Source organism: Dermacentor silvarum, chromosome 11 (genome assembly GCF_013339745.2).
Source record: "Dermacentor silvarum isolate Dsil-2018 chromosome 11, BIME_Dsil_1.4, whole genome shotgun sequence".
NCBI lineage: Eukaryota > Metazoa > Arthropoda > Arachnida > Ixodida > Ixodidae > Dermacentor > Dermacentor silvarum.
The window spans coordinates 52158891-52178422 of record NC_051164.1 but is presented as its reverse complement, the minus strand read 5'-3'; the positions used below and the strand labels follow the sequence as shown (position 1 = coordinate 52178422).

Here is a 19532-nt window from a genome sequence, read left to right as displayed (position 1 = left end):
CGTCCGGTTTGCTACCCTACACTAGAGGTAGGAGAAAGGGGGAATAGAAAGAGGAAAATAGGGAGAGAGTGAGTACTTAGCACACGTGGGACGATGTACAGGGACACTATAAGCGGTCTCTTAAACAGGTGCACTTCAAATACTGTACTAATGCACGCATCGCTTTTTGTGCCAGTGACGTGTGTAGCCACGGTCCGAGTATCTTTGACTCAGAGAACGGTCTCGAGTCCAGTCCGTTTAAAGTTGTCCTGAGAGAGAGGCGTTGTACGTCGTAGCGAGGACAGGTACACCATAGGTGCTCGGTGGTTTCGTCACATCTACAGGAGTCGCACACCGGGCTCTCGGTCATTCCCAGACGATATGAGTAAGCGTTGCTGAACGCCATTCCCAGCCGCAAGCGGCACATCAAGGTTGTTTCGCTGCGGGAAAGGCTGCCCACCCAGACCTGCCGGTAAACCATTTACCTATTTAATAAAGTTTTTTCCTCCTCCTCCTCCGATCGCAATGCACCCGCCGGTGTCGCGAATGGAACACGTGATCTGGGTGCTCGGCCGCTAATGCCATAGCTGCTGACAGACCGTGGCGCGTAGCAACGTAGGCCTTGCGCTGCGTCTGTTGCGTACGAAGTGCATTACAACATAAATTTTGAAGAAACCGTTCAAATGATGCCCGTAAATCATTAGTCTATTCAGTATACAGTGTCAACATTAAGCCACGTCAAGCGACGTTACTGCAGAATTAGTGTTCGTTTTAATCACTTTAATCATTTGGCCCTGGCGACACATCGAAGCGTTATCTGTGCCCAGTCAATGTAGTCATCTCGCGGGGAGCAGTCGGTGAACCAACGTGAAAAAAAAAAAAAAAAAAGACGTGGAAATGAGGAGGAAAGCATAGTTGCACGGGTGTACGTGGTGTGCAGTCGAGGCTATAGCTTCCAACAGGTTCTCATCATCAGGTCAAAGTAGGCGTCTTCGTCGATGGAAGCACTCACGCCCGAGTAGTAGTCGAAGAACTCGTCCTTGGTCACCTGAAAGCGGAAACGTTTGAAGACGTTCAGTGCAAAAGTCAGCATGTTTCGGTGAAACCATTTCAGCGTTATCGCGTGTCTCAACTTACGTTAAATGAACGCTGAAATGTAACACTAAACCAAATTTAACCGATAAAGTACTTTTTCAAGACTATTTGCGCTGCTTTTGAGGTCAATTGGTTGTTAAACAGAAGAGAAAAATGAAGGTCAAACTTGATTTTTTTTTCCGCACTGGAACCTCAGCGATGCTATCGGCAATGTCACATGACTGATTTCAGTGCATCTTCTTTACTTGCTCCGTTCTAGCACAGTAACAGTCGTCCAAACTTACGGGTGTCACACGGCGCACTTTTCGATCGCGATCGAGCCTGATCGGGATTGAATCAGCATCCTTTTGCGCAAGCTGCGGGAGAGAGCCAATTGCGTCGAGAATTTAAAAAAAATATGGGGTTTTACGTGCCAAAATGCGTAGGATTGATAACCGGTGGACAATTAGAGTTGCAGAATGGATACCAAGAAAAGGGAAGCGCAGTCGGGGACGGCAGAAAACAAGGTGGCGTGACGAAGTTAGGAAATTCGCAGGCGCAAGTTGGAATCAGCTAGCGCAAGACAGGGGTAATAGGAGATCGCAGGGAGAGGCCTTCGTCCTGCAGTGGACATAAAATATAGGCTGATAATGATGATGATGATGATGATGACGACGACGTGCTAAAACCACGATCTGATTATGAGGCACGCCATAGTGGGGGACTCCGGAATAATTTGAACCACCTGGGGTTCTTTAACGCGCACCTAAATCGAAGTACACGGGTGTTTTCGCATTTCGGCCCTATTTCTCGAAATGCGGCCGCCGTGGCCGGGATTCGATCCCGGGACCTCGTGCTTAGCAGCCCAACACCATAGCCACTAAGCAACCACGGGGTAACCGATATTCTAGTTGACTATAAAGGGGAGAAAATGGAGCTGGGCAGGTCATGTAATGCGTAGGGCGTATATATAACCAATGGTCTATTAGATTTACAGAATGGGGGCCCAGAGGACGGAGGGCGCAGTCGAGGATGGAAGAAAATTAGGTGGTGTGATGGAATTAGGAAATTCGCGGACGTAGGATGATATCATTGCTGGCAACCTGGAGGATTGCAATCGGTGCCAGAGAACACAAAGGACCAGAGTGGAGACAAGGGGACGATCACAAGGTTCGTGTCCCCCGTGTTCTCTGGTGACATTTGCAAGCCATGACAAACCAACTATAGTCCAGCAATACGTTTCTGGATGGTGTCGGCTGTCACAAGAAAGGGGCAAATCTACGAGGGAGTACCCAAAAGTGACCGGAATTATTTTAAAAAGCTATGTATTTATTTATTTTTACAAAAAACCTTATCACTTTAAAAGTGCTTACTTAGAAGTTATTACAGTTAATACATTTGTTTAATCTGCGATTGCATCCTTCGAAACCTTTTTAAAACAGGTGTGTTTTGATAGCTGTTAGCTACTTTCTCGTTTTTTTCCATTCACCTCTTCTACATCGTGAAATTACAGTGCTTTCTTGTTCTTCTTCATTCGAGGTAACAAAAAAATAAAAATAAGTCGCACGGAGCGAGGTCGAGTGAGTAAGAGGCGAGGGGCAAGGGATTGGATTGCACGACGTAGAAGAGGTGAAGGAAAAAATGAGAAAGGAGCTAACAGCCATCAAAACAGACGAGTTTTTAAGATGTTTCGAAGAATGGAATCGCAGATTAAAGAAATGTATTAAGTGTAATGGAGAGTACTTCTAAAGTGATAACGTTATTATATATATATATATATATATATATATATATATATATATTTACGGGGAGTGCCACGAGACAGTGAAGGGGCTGCTACTGTCGGTCGGACGAAGACGACGGCGACGAAGTAGCCAGAGGCGCGCGACAGCCATGCATCCGTCTCCGCTGCTTGTCCAAACCTTGTATATAGCAATACTCCCTAAATAAACGTTATCCCCGTAACATCTTTTAGTGCAAGTGCTGGGTAAACCTGTCAACGTGCCGGTTCCGTCAACCAAGCACGGAACTTCGAAGCGGTCGCCGTCTTGGTTGCTCCACGATGACCAGTGAAGTGCCGACAGTAGCAGCCCCTTCACTGTCTCGTGGCAATATATATAGCGCTTTTTTTAATAATTCCGGTTACTTTGGGTGCCCCCTCGTACATCGATGGGACACGGCTTTCGTCCTAGAGTGGAATAAAAATATGGTGTGATGGCTATGATCATGATAATGATCTCTTTTGTGACGTGTACACTACGAAAAATTGTACACCCTCTTTTAGGGAGTAACTTTGTCACACCAAGGCTTTAAATAACGTTTACACCCTTGAGACTGTATCTTCCCCCCCCCCCCCCCCAAACAATAATCGTCATCTGTCTTGATTACGTTTCCTTTCTTGAAAACTCTGCGCTCGTTACTTTCCTGTCAAGAATGCTACGTCACGCTTATAACGCGCATGCCGTTCGCGATCAGAAATCAAAAGAAATGCATAGACGACAGATAACGATTACTTTTTGGGAACAAGATAAGCTCGAAAGAGTGAAAAAGTTTTTTGTTGTTGTTGTTCGAGTGAATAACCGGTATGAAACTTGCGTGCATTGTTTTTTTTTTTTTTTTGACGCACTGTGCATCGGTACAACGAAAGCATTTATTGGACTCAAGTTCTCAACGTATTATAGCTTTGGTTATATAGTCGTAAAAGGCGCCTCGAGAATTTCTGTATCAATAAACCACGCTGAATTTACAGTTTAAAAATAAAAGATACGACCGCCCCGACGTCGTCAATCTCTCTTCATTCTTTTCCCATGCTCAAGACGATTCAACTGGTGACTACATCACAATACGATAGCGAACGTATTACTATTCTTCATTTTATGCCTTTAATTGATAAACTTTGTTCAATGCCAAAGAGAAAGACAAGGGAAGTGCTTCGATAAGCAGGCATATTCTGGCGTCGTCGACCCTTTAATAGCCGAAAAGCGCGAGAAAGTGCCGTCCGGGTCATCGTTCTCTGAAACGGGCCATTCCGCGCGCCCACAGGCTGCGTCTGTCTAGCATCTAAATTATGCAGCTCGTGCGATCGAAGGTTCAAAGTGTGCGGATAGTGCATCGCCAGAGTATAGCGCAGCCAGCCACAACTTAGTAAGATCCGTGAATGGCTATAAGCCACGAAAGCACTCGCAAGCCGCGGTGTGGTACGCGTGCATGTTTTAACGTAACGTACCGCAGGGTTCGACAACGCGCGCTGCTAAGAGCGCAGCTTATAAGGACGCGATTATCGAGGCAGCGGATGACCTGCTGGACGAAACGGAGGATCTTGATAATGTAGAGTTTCCTACAAAAACTACTAGGGGAGACTTTGGCGCCGCGATCGTTCCACTGTCACGGGAAAGACGGTTTGTGTACGTGGGATTTGTCTGAGAATCGTGCTTGGGGGCTTCAAACGTTCTTGCGACGCTATCACATAATAACGATATATATATATTAACATGTTAACAGTATAGCCTCACACATCTTTCTAAGCTTCCAAGCACTCGCAATTTTGTTTTAACGCGGCAACGCAATTGACCTCTATCCACATTCCTAGCCATTAAGGGTTGTTGCACTTATGATGAAATATATTGTTGAAAATAACCAATTTGCAAAGCCGCAGAGTCGTCTGAAGCCGAAAGGTTAAAGTTCAAGGAAATTCGTGTGTTGTGTACCTTACCCATGTTCGCCGAACCACGATGAACTTTCAACTACTGCAAACATTAGCGGCAGGGTCTACTTTAGTAATTAAGGCAGGAAACTGGCACATCCGACCTGAGGAAGATAAAATGAGAGGCTACTGGCGTTTATCAGTGAGGTTACAAGAAAATTGCTACAACTAAATAATTTGTAGCCAGTTTCGCAGCTTCCATTCGGATTATATTTGAACCACCTGGGAACCCTTGGCAAGTTATACTGCATGCATCGCCTTCAGTAGCGAGGAAATCGTTAACATAGGAAATCATTTTAGACTGCCGACCTCACAAGCCATCGCAGCTCAGGGTGACGAGGACACTGTTGTAGTTTTACAGCGGATCTGTATACCTCTACCCGCAAAAAGCTGAACCAATCAGCGGGAGGCACGCGCCGCTGGGTTCCTTTCAGCACCAGCAGATGGCGCTCGCCTCCACGCATCCGCGGCAGTGTCGGCGCCGGCCGTGCGGGAGAAAAAAGAGAACCAGAAAGTTCGCCCTCGCAGATACCGTTCACCGCAAGCGGTTCCCGGTAAAGATTGTGGTTGTATAAGCTGCAGTTGCCGGGAAGCGGTAACTGTATAGCGTACGAAGCAGGGAGTGACGTAACTGCACTTTCGTATGTAAATGAAGAACCCACCTAGCAACTGATTTGTGTACTGACAGTGCTATGGGAAGGCCGCGTATAGTGCGGACTCCTAAAGAGGAGCGCGCATACGAAGTGCGGTGAAAGTGTGGTTAAGTGCATTTCTCCTGTCTCTGCTCCACTCCTTGTAGGTCCACGAAGTAGCGGCAAGCAAGCCGAGTCGCAGGCCGTTGAAACGTCTTAGATTAATAAATAGGTAAAGTGCACGTGAATGTCGCTATTTGAATAATTTCAAGCTACATCGCAATGGCTAATCGTTCTAGGTGTCGCTTACAGCTTCACTGTCCACCGACATTCGCAGCGTGGATTGGAGACCAATTTTTTTAGGTCACAGACCTGCACAAGCGGTTGTAGCTTGAACTGGTGTTTGCAGTGCCACAAATGGTACTGTGCGGTGATAATGCGGTGATAGTGACCAGCTGTGATTGTGTCCCTGTGCTCTCTTTCTCTCTCTCTCTACTTTCCTATCTCTTTACCTCCTCCTCTCTCTCCCCCCAGTGTAGGGTAGCAAACCGTATTTTCCCTGCAGGTTAACCTCCTGTCCTTCCCCTTTTTTCTGTCACTAGCCTTCAATAATTTTTGAAAATAACTCGGCAGTGATTACGTAAATGATTAATCCGTGGTTTGGAGTCAGATCCATGCGAAACGTGCATGTCCGTGTTTTAACCGTATTCTTGCTGTCAGCTATCCAGAAAATTGACACTAATCTCCTCTAGACCATGGTGCCGTCACAGATGACGAAGAGCAACCGTGAGGTGTGATTTGAGTACCGCGAGATCACATGAAAATCTCCGGAGGCGGCATCAACGTAGTAACCAATGACACGACGTTACGTCCTCGTATCTGTGTTTAAGCAAAGAAAAGTAGTTTTACTTTGATTAGCATTCTTAGGATACTTCACGTACGCTCTGGTGTTAATCGATGTCCGGCAGTGGCGTAGCTAGAATTTTTTTTTTTTTGGGGGGGGGGGGGGGGCACGCAATTTGCAGGGGACGAGGAGAGTCAGGGAGGGAGGGGTGCTCAGGGAGACCACACAGAAATTTCGGAAAGGAGGTGGGGGGAGGGGAGGGCACGTGCCCAGTGCATTTACATAAGCACTTCACATAGTGTTTATGTCATTTGCATTGTGTTGATGCCGTATTAAGATGCGCAGGTGCTGTTTATTCGTTCACATTTCTTGTGACAAAGATTTAAGGCCTATTATTTATGATATACGCAGAATCTAGCTGCGCGAACGAAGACGCCAGCCCTTTTCACTGCTGCACATTGCATCTCAGTGCTTGCGACGTCAGATGCCCTTAGGGTTTGCTCTCAGCTGGTGCATGTTCTTCATGTAATTCTGCTGAGAGTTTTCAATAGTTACGCTAAAGTTGTTTTTTTTTAAGCGACAGCTTCCTTTGCCTGCTTCTCCGGGGTTTCGATTATCTGTCTGGCCTCGGGTTCTAGCAGAGAGCCTAAACGGAGTGGGAAGTAGCGAGGAAAGTACTTGGATTGGTATGCGTGAGCGCTGACGTAATGCTCAATCTAGTTAAGGAGGAGTAAGCGCTAAAAGGAAGAGAAGGGTATACAGGGAGGTGGCGCGAGCGATGCTGTCATGCGGAGTTGAGACAGTGCCGGCCTTGTAGGCACTGAGCGCATGCGCCGAGCCGGCGGCTCGGAGCCAATCCTCAATCACGCGATTCTGGCGGTGCCTCTAAACGTCATGGCACGTTACACCAAAAAAGTTATCGCTAACTTAGACATTTACCTCCAATAGTTCATGCCACTTTTTAACAGCGAAGCTGTTTAAGCTGGAGGTAGTCCAGTGGCGCACGCCCGAAATGTGGACCGATCCTGGAGTTATGCGGAAAGGGTCCAAGCGCAATGGCACATACCCCTGTGAACTAGCGAAGCTGTTTAAGCTCGAGGATGGTCCGTCGTGTGAAAGCCGCAAAACCGCCGCCTGGCGATGACGTCACCATGCGTCGCCTAGAAACACTTCACCCAGCTGCGCCAACCGCGCCGAGCCTCACCACAGCTGCGTGAGCCGTGACGTCATCGCGCGCGCCGCGTCGCTTCGCCTTAGCTTTGCCGAGCCATGACGTCACCGCGCCGTGCGGAGTGGTTGCCGCGGTGCGCAGAGGCGGAGCTAAGCCGAGACGTCACTGCGCCGACCCACGAGATATATAGCTCCGAGTGGCCGACGCAGCGACACAAAAGCCCCGCCGTCTCCACGCCGAGCACATCGCCGCGAAGATGGGGCGGCCCAAGAAGAGCGTCACTCCTGAAGAAGCGGAAGCGCGGCGCGAAAGCCGCCACGCCGCTACTCGAGTGAGACGACTTCGGTTCGATCCCGAGTATCGCGGCGGCGAAACGTCGGCGATTCGCAGAAGATCCGGAGTTACGAGCCCGCGAAACCGAGCAAAAGCGTTTGAGCGTCCAGATACTTAATGACCGAAGTGTTCGTTGCTCCTTGGGCTGTCGATGATTCCGGGGTGATCTTGTGCAAAACGTGGCCGAGTTTCGAAGCATAACCTCGCAAAAACTTGGCCGAACCAAGATAAAGCTAGAGGGGTCGCTAGCTTCGCTGTTTGCCCAGTCTTCGCACCACTAGTGTGAAGCTGCCCCTAATTTTTTTTCTTGCCTAACAACACAAAAGAAGCCCCTCGAAGTAAATGAAGAACAGGTCAGAAGCACTCACAACGCCGTCGACGACACCCCCTTGTTCAAAAGTAGCCAGGAACTTGTTCAACAGCTCTCGCTCCGTCTTCTGTCCATTCAGGTACTCGGGGTGGTTCCGCACGTTGTAGACACTCTTGAGGTCCTCGAATGTCACCTGGCCGTCGCCCGAACGGTCCAGCTTCTGGAATGCCTTGGTCACCAACGCCTCTCGGCTGGGACTCATTTTGGGCTGCGGTAGCGACAAACGGTGAAACGCATTATAAGAATGGGCTCACCCTTGAGCAGCTCGTGGCTAACTATCGAAAAGATAACTAAACGTTTCTGAGTGAGAGGCCGAAGCACGTGTTAAGAATTCGAGCGAGGCTTGATTTCCTTCGGGGAAGTATCTTGCACAGAAGCTTTTCATATTCCTATTTTTTTTGTCATTCATCGTTGGCTCCCACGACGCTGAGCAATCTTTATCGCCGAGTTCAATGGATGATAGGAAAGGAATACAACAGGAGCAAAAGAACCCATCTAAGGTTGCGTCCCCTGATCTTTTTCATTAATGGACAGTATGTGTAGAGATGTCAATGCGTCTTATAGGCACCTGACTAGTCCTATTCAATTGTTCATGAAAATTAACATCTGCGTTAAACTTGTCGAACAATGTGACAGTGTCAAAACCCGTGCACGTTAACATGTCATGCATCTAGTTACCGCGGGGTGTAGACATGAACTGACAGGCCGTTTCTAAAGAAGACCTGACTGCAGTGGGAACAAAGTAGAATGCCGCCGGATAAATGGATTTATACGGCAAGCCGCACAACAACCATGCAGCAGTTACTGCTTTAGTGACCGAAGGGATTTGTTTTCGCAAGTTTCAAACTATGCGACAACATGATTCTTTATGCGCCGGTGTGTTTTTCTTAAGTCGAGCACATCTTACACTAAGCACATATTACACATCTGCGCATCTTACACGCCCATAAAACAACTACAAAAAAGAGAGGTGATACTCACCCAATACAGAAAGGTTTATACTGCGCCTTCTCAATATGTATTACTTTCACTGCGAACACTGACATAATGTGCTGTTTTTTCTTCCAGGGGATACCACGCGGCATGATGTGGGAATGAAATTATATAACACATGCATAACCACTGCGAATCGTCGCACTTACGTATATAGCAATACTTCGTTGCAAAGGACCAATTTGCAAAAGCCGCAAAGCTGTCTAAAGCCCGAAGGACCAAGTTCAGTTACATGCACGTACTGCCCATCATTACCATGTTTTTTGTTAATGATGATGGTTTCTTTGATATACCCTTCAAAACGGGGCAGCGGCATAGTCACTATAGCCTGCTTGAGCTAATCAGATATTATACATGTATAGTAGTCTTGCATTTTGCCTACCTCTCCGTGCTCTATCATATCTTCATTAAAACATCTCTCTACATTGTAGTTACTTGTGCCTATAACGGCTCCGGTTCTATCAATATATTTCCTGCTTTTTTTTTACCCGTACTGCAAACTCTTCTTTCTTATCTCGATTGCTGACCAGTTGACGCTTCCATCCGCTTTGAGTCACAGCACTTCTGGAAGGTGGTCGTTCCCTAGGATTCTTGTTGGGTTATCTTGGCATGCTATCTTGGCTTGCTATTACGCTGCGCTGAGTCGCCCTAGCAGGCGTCCTCTATTGTACCAAATGCAAACTATGTAAAGCGAAAGTAAGTTGTCGGCGCACTCCTATACTTCTTCTCAAGCGACGAGTTTCTTGGAAAAACGAGGCCCGCGTCTGTCCCCGACCCGCCACGCGCGTTTTCGCCTCTCCGAATGATAGATGGCAAATAAATGAGATTAGGAGAACGCGAGGGAGGACAAACGTTCAGGTCCGTTAAGGCTGCAGCTATGTGACCGTGAGTTAACCGCGAATAGAACAGAGCTTTCTCTCGCTTGTTCATGTCAGCGACAGCCTTACTCTGATAGTGCGGATGAATTCGTCGAACTTGATTGCCCCGGAGTTGTCCGCGTCGAACAGCTCGAACAGCTTGTCATAGTCCTCGGCTTCGAGAAAGGGCGCCATGCCGGAGTCGTCCAATCCTTTGATAAACTCGTCGCGAGACAGGTCGCCGCTGCCGTTATCGTCCATCCGACGGAACACTCTGAAACAAGATAAGATAAGCACGTATACAGCATGAATCGCACTTGTGTGAAGTGGTCGAGCAGTCAGGCTGCGAATTGGCACCAGCACTGCTGCCTACAGCTGTATGGGTTCGAGACGTGCTGGCAAAACGAGCGCCAAGGGGCGTGCATGCGACAAGACAACTTGCCGGCCTTATCGCGATGCAGGCCCGTGCAGGCAGCACGCAAAGCGAAAGCGTATAAGCCTGGTCACCATCGTCTCCGAAATAATGTACGGGCCGACAATGCTTTTTTTTTTTGTGCAGAAAAGGGTGAAAACGTTTGCACCTTGGTTTGTCATATATCTACGCCCTCACCATTAAAGGGACACTAAAGCAAAACAATAAAATAAATCAGCTTAGACTGATAAAGTATTCTTCGAAAACTCTGCTGTCATTAATTACACTGCAATAGGTCAATTATTAGAAGAGAAAATTAAGCTCAATGTTAATTTTTTTTTTAATTTAGCGTGGTAACCCCGTCAGCACTTCAGTGTGACGTCACGACTTCTAAAGTACTTCTTCGTATTTGGGCCACGTTGGCTAAGCAAATATTTGCGAAACTTGCCACATTCAGTTTTGGGCTTATTTAGAACACAATGTAGTCAATATTAACCACTAAAAAATTAACTGGGACCTAGAAGACGCTGTCAAAATCCATGACGTCACGGTGAGCTGGTGTGGGAACTTGAAGGTGGCGTCGCCACTCGCCTCTGTGTTCTTTTTTTCTTTCTCCCTTACCAAGCGGCTTCTCGCGGTAAGAGTGGTGTTTTCGGTATTGTGGAAGGGTAATCTTCCAAGGGGGTGCGCTTCCCGACGTGACCAGGCTCATCGAGCCCTGCTATCTTTTCTGAAGGACACTGACTTGGTCTCCCGTTTATAGACATTATTTTTATTTTGTTTTGTTCTGTCTCTGTCTCCGTCATTTCATTTACTTTTTTTTTTTCCTCATGTTTTCATTTCCTCTGTTCCCTCCTCCTGAAAGAGTAGGCAGGCGTTGTGTCCCTCTCGGTGGCAGTTGTCAGCTTGCTCCCTCCCTATTTCCTTCGTGTCCCTGTGTTATATGTGTACAAACCAAATAAATAATATAAGGGTAATCTACTGATAGAGAAGAAATAATTTTTCCCTGTAGTGTCTCCTTAAGGAGTAAAATTTAATCGTTGATTAGGACAAATGAAGCCCTTTTTCGCACCATATCGCCTTGACGTTATATGTTTTGACGGTGTGTGCTAGAGCGCACTCAAAATAAAATTCATAAATGCACGTATCTTGGAATTTATACTTTTTGTCGCATGATAACAGATAGGTGAAAGTTAAAAACACAACTCTTTTTTTTTTTTATGTATTACTGTAAAGCGTGCTTCAGCACACTAACAGACAGCTTGTGGCATAGACCACAAATAGGCAAAAGTATTGAGGTGATGCCAACATTAGGCAACAGCAGTTGGATTATACGGGACACCTCGAAAGACGCCTGATCTTTTCCTTTCCCACTCTCGCGTTTGAATGTTTTAATTCTCCGTAGGCACTTATATTTGTTATATACTACATAAATTACATTGCTGTCTCTAACACACCAGAATTCCCTAGGATTCTTGGATTCTTGTTTGAGTTGAGTTTGAGTGCGCATGAGTTTTTTTATTACATTTCAAACGTACGTACATTAATTCACGTCTTATTCCGCCAGTGAGCGGCGAGATTTTGGCACAGGATTGTGCAAAAATCTGTGTGTACCCTGGCCCTCATAAAGCAAACCCAAATAAGCGGCTTCACTCGTGTAAATACAGCCCGACACAGGTGGGACAATTCAGCCCACACTCCTCCTCTTAATCAAAAATATGCTTTATAAATTGTATTGTTACATATCTTCAAAAAGATTGCTGAATTTGTTGAAAGTACTGCGGAAAAAAGATGGTTACCATAGCTTCAGTCACGAATTACGATGCACTGTCAATAAATGTGCCCAGGTAGATAATCTGATACCGAGGCACAGCCAGACTCCATGAGTGATAGGTCATGACATAAATGACATGCGCGTCATGTAGGTCATGACAATGACCCAGCAAAAAAAATATTAACACTCAGAAACCACTGGAATGGGTTCGGCCGTGGGCACTAAGTGAAGGGAACACTAAAGGACGATGGTAGAAATCATAGTCATGAGCATGAATCAGCAAAAATGACAATGACTCAGCGAAAAAGTTGTACACTCAAAAACCACTCAAATGGGTTCGGACGTGGGTACTAAGTGAAGAAAACACTAAAGAGAGCGAGAGATAAAGCGAAGAAAGGAAAGGCAGGGAGGTAAACCCGACGAACGTCCGGTTTGCTACCCTACACAAGGGGTAAGGGAAAGGGGGAATAAAAAGAGGAAAAGAGGAAGAGAGTGAACATTGTGTGTGCAGCGAAGCACCATGACACCAAAGTCAAGTCCCATAGCTGGTGATGTGCGTTGAAGACATCTGACATGAACCAAGGGCCAGTGATCGTTGCGTGAATAGAAGGCTGCGGGTGAGCCATGGGGCTTACTCTAGGCTTGCAAGCACTGGATTAAGAGCATCCAGTACTTGCACTGCACTTCGCGCTGACGGAGTATGCAGCTTACTTAAGAGTATACGAAGGGTATTTATAAGGGACCGAAGCATCACAACCACTTGCCGGTCTTCTTCGGGCAATTTATCGGGATTCGGCATTGTGGACTCTACCGCGGTGCACTGTAACCTTTGATGTGACTGGTGCCGGCTGTGGCATCGGTTGTGTCTCCGACTGTGTCCTCGGCTGTGGCGTCAACTGTGGCGCCGGCTGTGGCTTCAACTATGGCGTCGGCTGTGGCTTCAACTGTGGCGTCGGCTGTGGCATCGGCTGTGACGTCGGCTGTGGCCATGGCTGTGGCTTCGGCTGTGGCTTCAGTTGTGGCTTCTGCTGTGGCGGCGGCTGTAGCTTTGGTATCGCGGGCCAGGCTTCAGTATTAGTGTTCTCCGGCACGACCTTGTGAGAGTTAGACTCAACTCCGCCAGGCCTAGGGGGCAGAGAAGGAGGAGTTGTCGGATGTGCCGCGCTCTTCATAGAGGAATATTCGTTCTTTGAAGTCCGATGGCGTCGAGAGCGTCGCTTTCTAATGGCTGCAACAGCTTCCCGACGAGACGAACGGTCTCTTGCCATCTGGTTCAAGACCGCCCTTTCTTTCCTCATTTTAGGGCAGTCCTTTGAGGTAGCATCATGGGACCCAATGCAATTGGGGCATTTGAGCACCGTGGCTACACAGGAGTCTGCAGCGTGGGGCTGTGCGCAACGCGAGCAAACTCTCGTGTTCTCGCACACAGCGCTCACGTGTCCCCGCCTCAGGCAGTTGCGGCATTGGAGTGTTCTTTGAATAAATGGACGCACGGGGTGTCTAAAGTGGCCCACCTTGACGTGTGAGGGAAGAGATTCGCCCTTGAAAACCACCTTCACACAGCGGGATGTGCCGAGTCGAGACACATGAGTGATGGCAGCTGCCATCAACGGCTCGCTTAATTAAAATCGGCAAGTCGGCGCTGGAGATTGAGACGTCCACGTCGCTGATGACACCAGTAGTGGTATCACTGTCAGAGGAATGCACGAGCGGACCTTCATGCGGCCAAGTTCCGTAAGTTTGCTCAAAGTGATCCGTGCCGTCTCATGTACGACGTCAATAGCCAAGACATTTTTTCGTGTGTTGACTCTGACATCCGTGACTTGATTTGGCGCCCCCGCTTCGAGAAACACCGAGACAGACTGTCTGTTGAGTCGCCTCAGGTTGTCGGTAGCGAGTTCTGGTATAAATATAATTGTACTGACTGCGCTATTCCGAGTTGGTCCTGCAGTCGACGTGCTTGAAGACAGGTAAGCCCTGGTGTTTCTTCGTTTCGCCTTGCGGATCCTCACAAGCTGAAAGTCTTCATCGGAGAAGTCCTCACTGCTGAGCGAGTAGACACTGGTACCGTCGCTGTCGGTGTCGCTCTGGAGGCCGGCCCGCTTCCTAGACACAGCCGCCGCTGAAGTCGCCATCCCCAGCAGAGGCGCGGGGACGTCACCTTGCATCCGTTCAACAATTCATGACGGCTACCCGGAGATTTACAGAGAAATCAAGCGAAAACAGCAGAGATAGAGAAGTAGCGTTCTGGCTCGCAGAAACTTCATCTTCGTCCTCCCTATACATCAAAACACTAAAGGTTATTGTAGAAGTCATAGTCATGAGCATTGCCCAGCAAAAACGTAAGCGAAAAAATATTAACACTCAAAAACCACAAGAATTGGTTCGTGCGTGGCACTGCGTGAAGGTAACACTAAAGGATGATGGTAGAAGTCATAGACATGAGCATGACTCCGCAAAAATGACAATGACTAAGCGAAAAAAGATTAACACAAAAACCGCTCAAACGGGTTCGGATGTGGTACTAAGGGAAGGGAAAGGCTAAAGGTTGATGATCGATCGCTTCTCGGCCTTTTGGCTAAGATCAAATCTAGTCCTTCTTGATGCTCATGACCTTAAGGGTCATGAGCATGACCCTTAAGGTCTCTTAGGCGTAACTAAAGGGATTCCTGAGGACTCATGGCATGACTGTCATGACATGCATGTCATGTAGGTCATGAAACAGCCACCTACGTCTTGGTGCTCTCATGGCTCTTTCGTTAACTTAGTAGGCTCCCCGCACACTGCTTCGCATAACATCGATTCCCACAGGGCGTGGGATCTGTCGGCTTTTATTCTTTGAGATTAACCATCTTGCTCTTTTTTCCTCTTTCCTCCTCTTCTTGCTATCTTCCATTTCTACGTTTCTGTCTCCTCCTTTATGAAGAGTAAGCAGGCATTGTGCCCCTTGGCGTGGCAGTTGCCAGCCTGCTCCTCGTTCTCCCTTTCCTTCCAAGTTTATATGTGTTTTCAAACCAAATAATAATGATAATAATAATTCACCTTAATCCGCCTTAATCCAATTACTAATAAATCCTTGATTAACTTTGCTACATCATCATTGATCGTCTCTTATACGCTGCTGGACATGCTTTGGTTCGCTTCTGGCCTTCCTTGGGTCACGTGATATTTTCTGTACCTCACAACGCGACCCTGAAACATAGAGATCTAAAGCTTTCGCCTTAATAATAACAATAATATTACAATGAATGCAGACCAACTAGCCCTGCTGTCCACGTCTTCTGCTGCTCTGAATCGACCGACTTACTTTCCGAGACTCAGAATTCCGGCCGAGCCCCGCTGAAGGCACAGGAGACGCAGCTTCTCCACGGCGTCCGACGTGTTGTGCAGTTGCCTGGCAGCCGTGAGCTTCATGACGTTCTCGTTCCTAGTCTGGGCGGACACCGGTCGAGGCATGGCTCGTCGTCTTCTCGGTTTGGTCACCCGACCAGAAGCGGTGCAGAAAAAAAAATTGTATTCGAACGCGTCCGTGAACCGCCTTCGTAGACGGATAACTGCAAAACAAAAGGACACTCACTGAACACGTTTGACCGGAACCGATATACCTATGTGACAACAAAGTATTTGACACACAACGCGCTCGTGTGGAAGCTTGAGCGAGAAGCAACGTTCTTTCGCTCTCTGGAAACAGCATCGAAAAGTATAATGAAACTACGATTGTTCACGCAACGAACAGCGATCACGACGACCACAGGTGGATGTAATCACCATTGTGCAAGATTTATAATACGTAAAAGATTGTTGGAGAACAGATTGTATGTACGAGAGACAAATGTTTTCAATCGTCACGCATTACAGTCTTTCTTTTCCGGTGTGTCAGACAGAAGGGAGGGGATATGGGAAGGGGGGAGGGTAATCTCCCCTTTTACCCGGCCTCATCTTCAAATGCACTATTGATGTCAAGGAAATGTTCATTTTGAATGATTCGGCGCCTCCTGTCACGTGTAAGGCAGATCAATTTGCCCATAAACGCGGCAACAAATTTAAACCAAGGTAAAAGAACACTACCTCGAAACTGAAACTGCACCGTACAGCCGAGAGAGACGTTTCTCGGGATGTTAGGATTACGCAGGGGTCCCAACTTGTCCTGAGCAGCAGTGCAAGTAGCTACACCCAGAAGCAGCGTGTCAGAGTCCAAAAATAGTTCCTAAACGGTTCTACGATCATCCTCGGCGGAAAACGATTTCTTTTAATTGCTTCATGAAAGTTATTGTAATGCCGGAGCCTTTACACTGAGGCAGCTGAGTTGAGCACAGTCTCTAGTGGTGGTGTAGTAGTACAAAACTTTAATCATAAGGGCTGGCCCGCGACCTATATTTGTCGGAGAGAGGAAAGATGTGTGGGGTTAAGTACAGGACGCCGTCTTCTTTCTCGTAAGTCTGAAGGACCAGCAGGGCAGCCTTGGACCGATGCGTCGATATCGTCCACTCCTCATGAAAGGTCACTCCCAGAGGGCCGAGTAAGCGGGTTTTGATTGCCGCCTGGTATGTCCATAGTTTTCTCCCTGATCCACACCGCTCTCTTCCTCTCTCTTAACGTTAGGCCTAACATTTTTCGTTCCATCGCTCTTTGTGCGGTCCTTGACTTGTTCTCGAGCTTCTTTGTTAACCTCCAAGTTTCTACCGGTAGAATGCAATGATCGTACACTTTTCTTTTCAACGACAGTGGTGAGCTCCCAGTCAGGATTTGGCAATGCCTGCCGTATGCACCCCAGCCTAATTTTGTTCTTCTGTAAATTTCTTTCTCGTGATCAGGGTCCCCTGTGAGTAATTGACCTAGATAAACGTACTTCTTTACAAACTCTAGATACTGACTGGCGATCCTGAATTCTTGTTCCCTTGCCAAGCTATTGAACATATCTTTGTCTTCTGCATATTCATCTTCAACACCACTATTGCATTTTTTCGGTTAAGGTCCTCAACCATTTGTTGTAATTCGTCCCCATTCTTGATGAATAGCACAATGTCATCTGCAAACCAAAGGTTACTGAGATATTCGCCGTTGATCCTCACTCCTAAGCCTTCCCAGTATAAGAGCTTGAATACTTAAATTCTTCTAAGCATGCAGTGAATAGCATTGGAGAGATTGTGTCTCCTTGCCTGACCCCTTTCTTGATAGGTAACTTTCTACTTTTCTTGTGGAGAACCAAGGTCGCTGTGGAATCCTTGTAGATATTTGCTAAGATATTCACGTATGCCTCCTGTACTCCCTGATTACGCAATGCCTCTATGACTGTTGGTATCTCTACTGAATGAAATGCCTTTTCATAATCTATGAAAGCCATATAGAGAGGTTGATTGTATTCCGCAGATTTCTCGATTACCTGATTGATGACATGGATATGATCCATCGTAGAATATCCCTTCCTGAAGCCAGCCTGTTCTCTCGGTCGGCTGAACTCAAGTGTAGCCCTGATTCTATTGGAAATTATCTTGGTGAATATTTAGTACAATACTCAAAGCAAGCTAATGGGTCTATAATTCTTCAATTCCTTAACGCCTCTCTTCTTATGGATTAGTATAATATTGGCGTTCTTCCAGCTATCTGGTACACTTGAAGTCGTGAGGCATTGCGTATAAAGAGCCGCAAGCTTTTCAAACATGATATCTCCTCGATCTTTGATTAAATCGACTGTTATTCCATCTTCTCCAGCATTATTTCCCCTATTCATGTCTTGCAAGGCCCTTCTAACTTCATCGCTATTTATCGGGAACATCGGGGATAGTCGATATTCAAGTTGACATTAAGAGGAAAGAATGGGGCTGGGCAGACCATGTAATGCGTAGGATGGATAACCGGTGGACCATTAGAGTTACAGAATGGATACCAAGAGAAGCGAAGCGCAGTGGAGCACGGCAGAAAACTAGTTGGTGTGATAAAGCTGGGAAATTTGCAGGCACATGTTGGAATCAGCTAGCGCAAGACAGTGGTAATTGGACATCGCAGGAAGAGACCTTCGTCCTGCAGTTGACATAAATATAGGCTGATGGTGATGTCCATAATAGATGCGTCATGTCTATCCCAGAACCACAGTTCGGGCGATCTATGGTGCACTTGTGCCACGTGCTGATTACTGGTGGTGTATTGGCAGCGCCTTGCGTATCAGTACTTGAGCGGTCCGTAGAATTTCTTGTGGTGGACGGAGCTCTGGGAGGGGTGTGCAGAAAAAGTTGTCTCTACTCCCGCCAGATGTCGAAGGACCGTTCCTGTCGTGGAAGCGGTTATCCACTGTAAGGCGGTAGGGATGATCGCGGGGTTCTCCGAAGGCTGTCGTATACACGCAGCGGTCTATGAACATTTGCTTGCTTGCTGGCTAATGGGCCAATCGGTTACCCTCGTTGGTGTGGCTGTGGCTTTATTGGTGTCCAGTGTATACGAATCTTGGTACCTTGTTACAGCAACTCTTTACAGGTCTGCTTGATGCAGGACGGGTAGAGAATCGAATCACTTCGATTAAATGCACATTCGCAAGATGGCGAACTCCGGTGCTAACGGTAACGACAGGCATCCACAGGGTGGCTAGTAAAAAGTTATCCGTTCGAGGGCAAGGACCGTGAGTGGGCACGTCACCACTTAAATTTAATTTTCGTAAGAATTATGCACCTCTCTTGGCTATCGTTGATTGCCAATAAATACTGAAATAACTTTCCCTTCCTCTAAACTATAACCCGAAACGCAAGTTATACGACCGGCTAGGGCGAGCAATTTCTGAGATCGTTCGGCGATTTTGGCGTCCGTAGCCCTGACGAGACATTGTCGAATTCGCCAACTTGCCAGCTGTGATTGGCTCACAGTGTGGCTACGTCTTCTCTGATTGGCTCAAAACGCAAACACGTCCGAATTCGATGCTGTCCGTTATAGCACACTTGTGTTTGCCCTCGCGACCTGCCGTGCCACAGCGCTCTTCGTACTTACCGAAAAACCACCGTGGTAATGATGAAGGAGGTCGTTAATTATTCTTGGCGTAGAAGCTGGTCAGGCTCCGTTGAGTCTATACCCAGTGAAAACGCTTCGTCCGTGGGAAATCGAAACTATGTCCCAATACCTCTGAACCTTTACGGATACAAATATGACATCCGCGGAACGTCAAATTTCGGATATCATATGCCACGGAAGTCCCAAGGATATTGCACATTGACCTTTTCTCGCGGCGTCTGTCTATCGGTTGCCTCGTGACAGAATTACGTTATCTCATTTGTTCAAATTTAAATCCGAAACTATCATGTCTGTGGCTTGTGCCTACGTCGTATTTTGCATTATCTGACACAATTTACTTTGAAAACTTCAGTTAGAAATGCAACTTGTGCATGACCAAAGGCCTAAAAGAATT

At 47.1% G+C, this 19532-nt stretch overlaps 1 protein-coding gene across 2 annotated transcripts in view; it reads right to left on the bottom strand.

The window, feature by feature from the left end:
• Positions 1-692: 692 nt before the first annotated feature.
• Positions 693-19532, bottom strand: part of LOC119434089 (calcyphosin-like protein) — a 31597-nt gene continuing 12757 nt past the window's right edge. Inside the window, exons 2-5 of one of the 2 annotated variants that reach the window (XM_049659419.1) lie at positions 15450-15696; positions 10047-10230; positions 8105-8314; positions 693-1027 (exon numbers count right to left, since the gene is read on the bottom strand). In XM_049659419.1, coding sequence (XP_049515376.1) covers positions 926-1027; positions 8105-8314; positions 10047-10230; positions 15450-15696 — 743 coding nt within the window. In that variant the 3' untranslated portion in view covers positions 693-925. Of the gene's footprint in view, positions 1028-8104; positions 8315-10046; positions 10231-15449; positions 16035-19532 lie in introns of those variants that run through there. The other variant, XM_037701402.2, reaches the window with a different exon arrangement.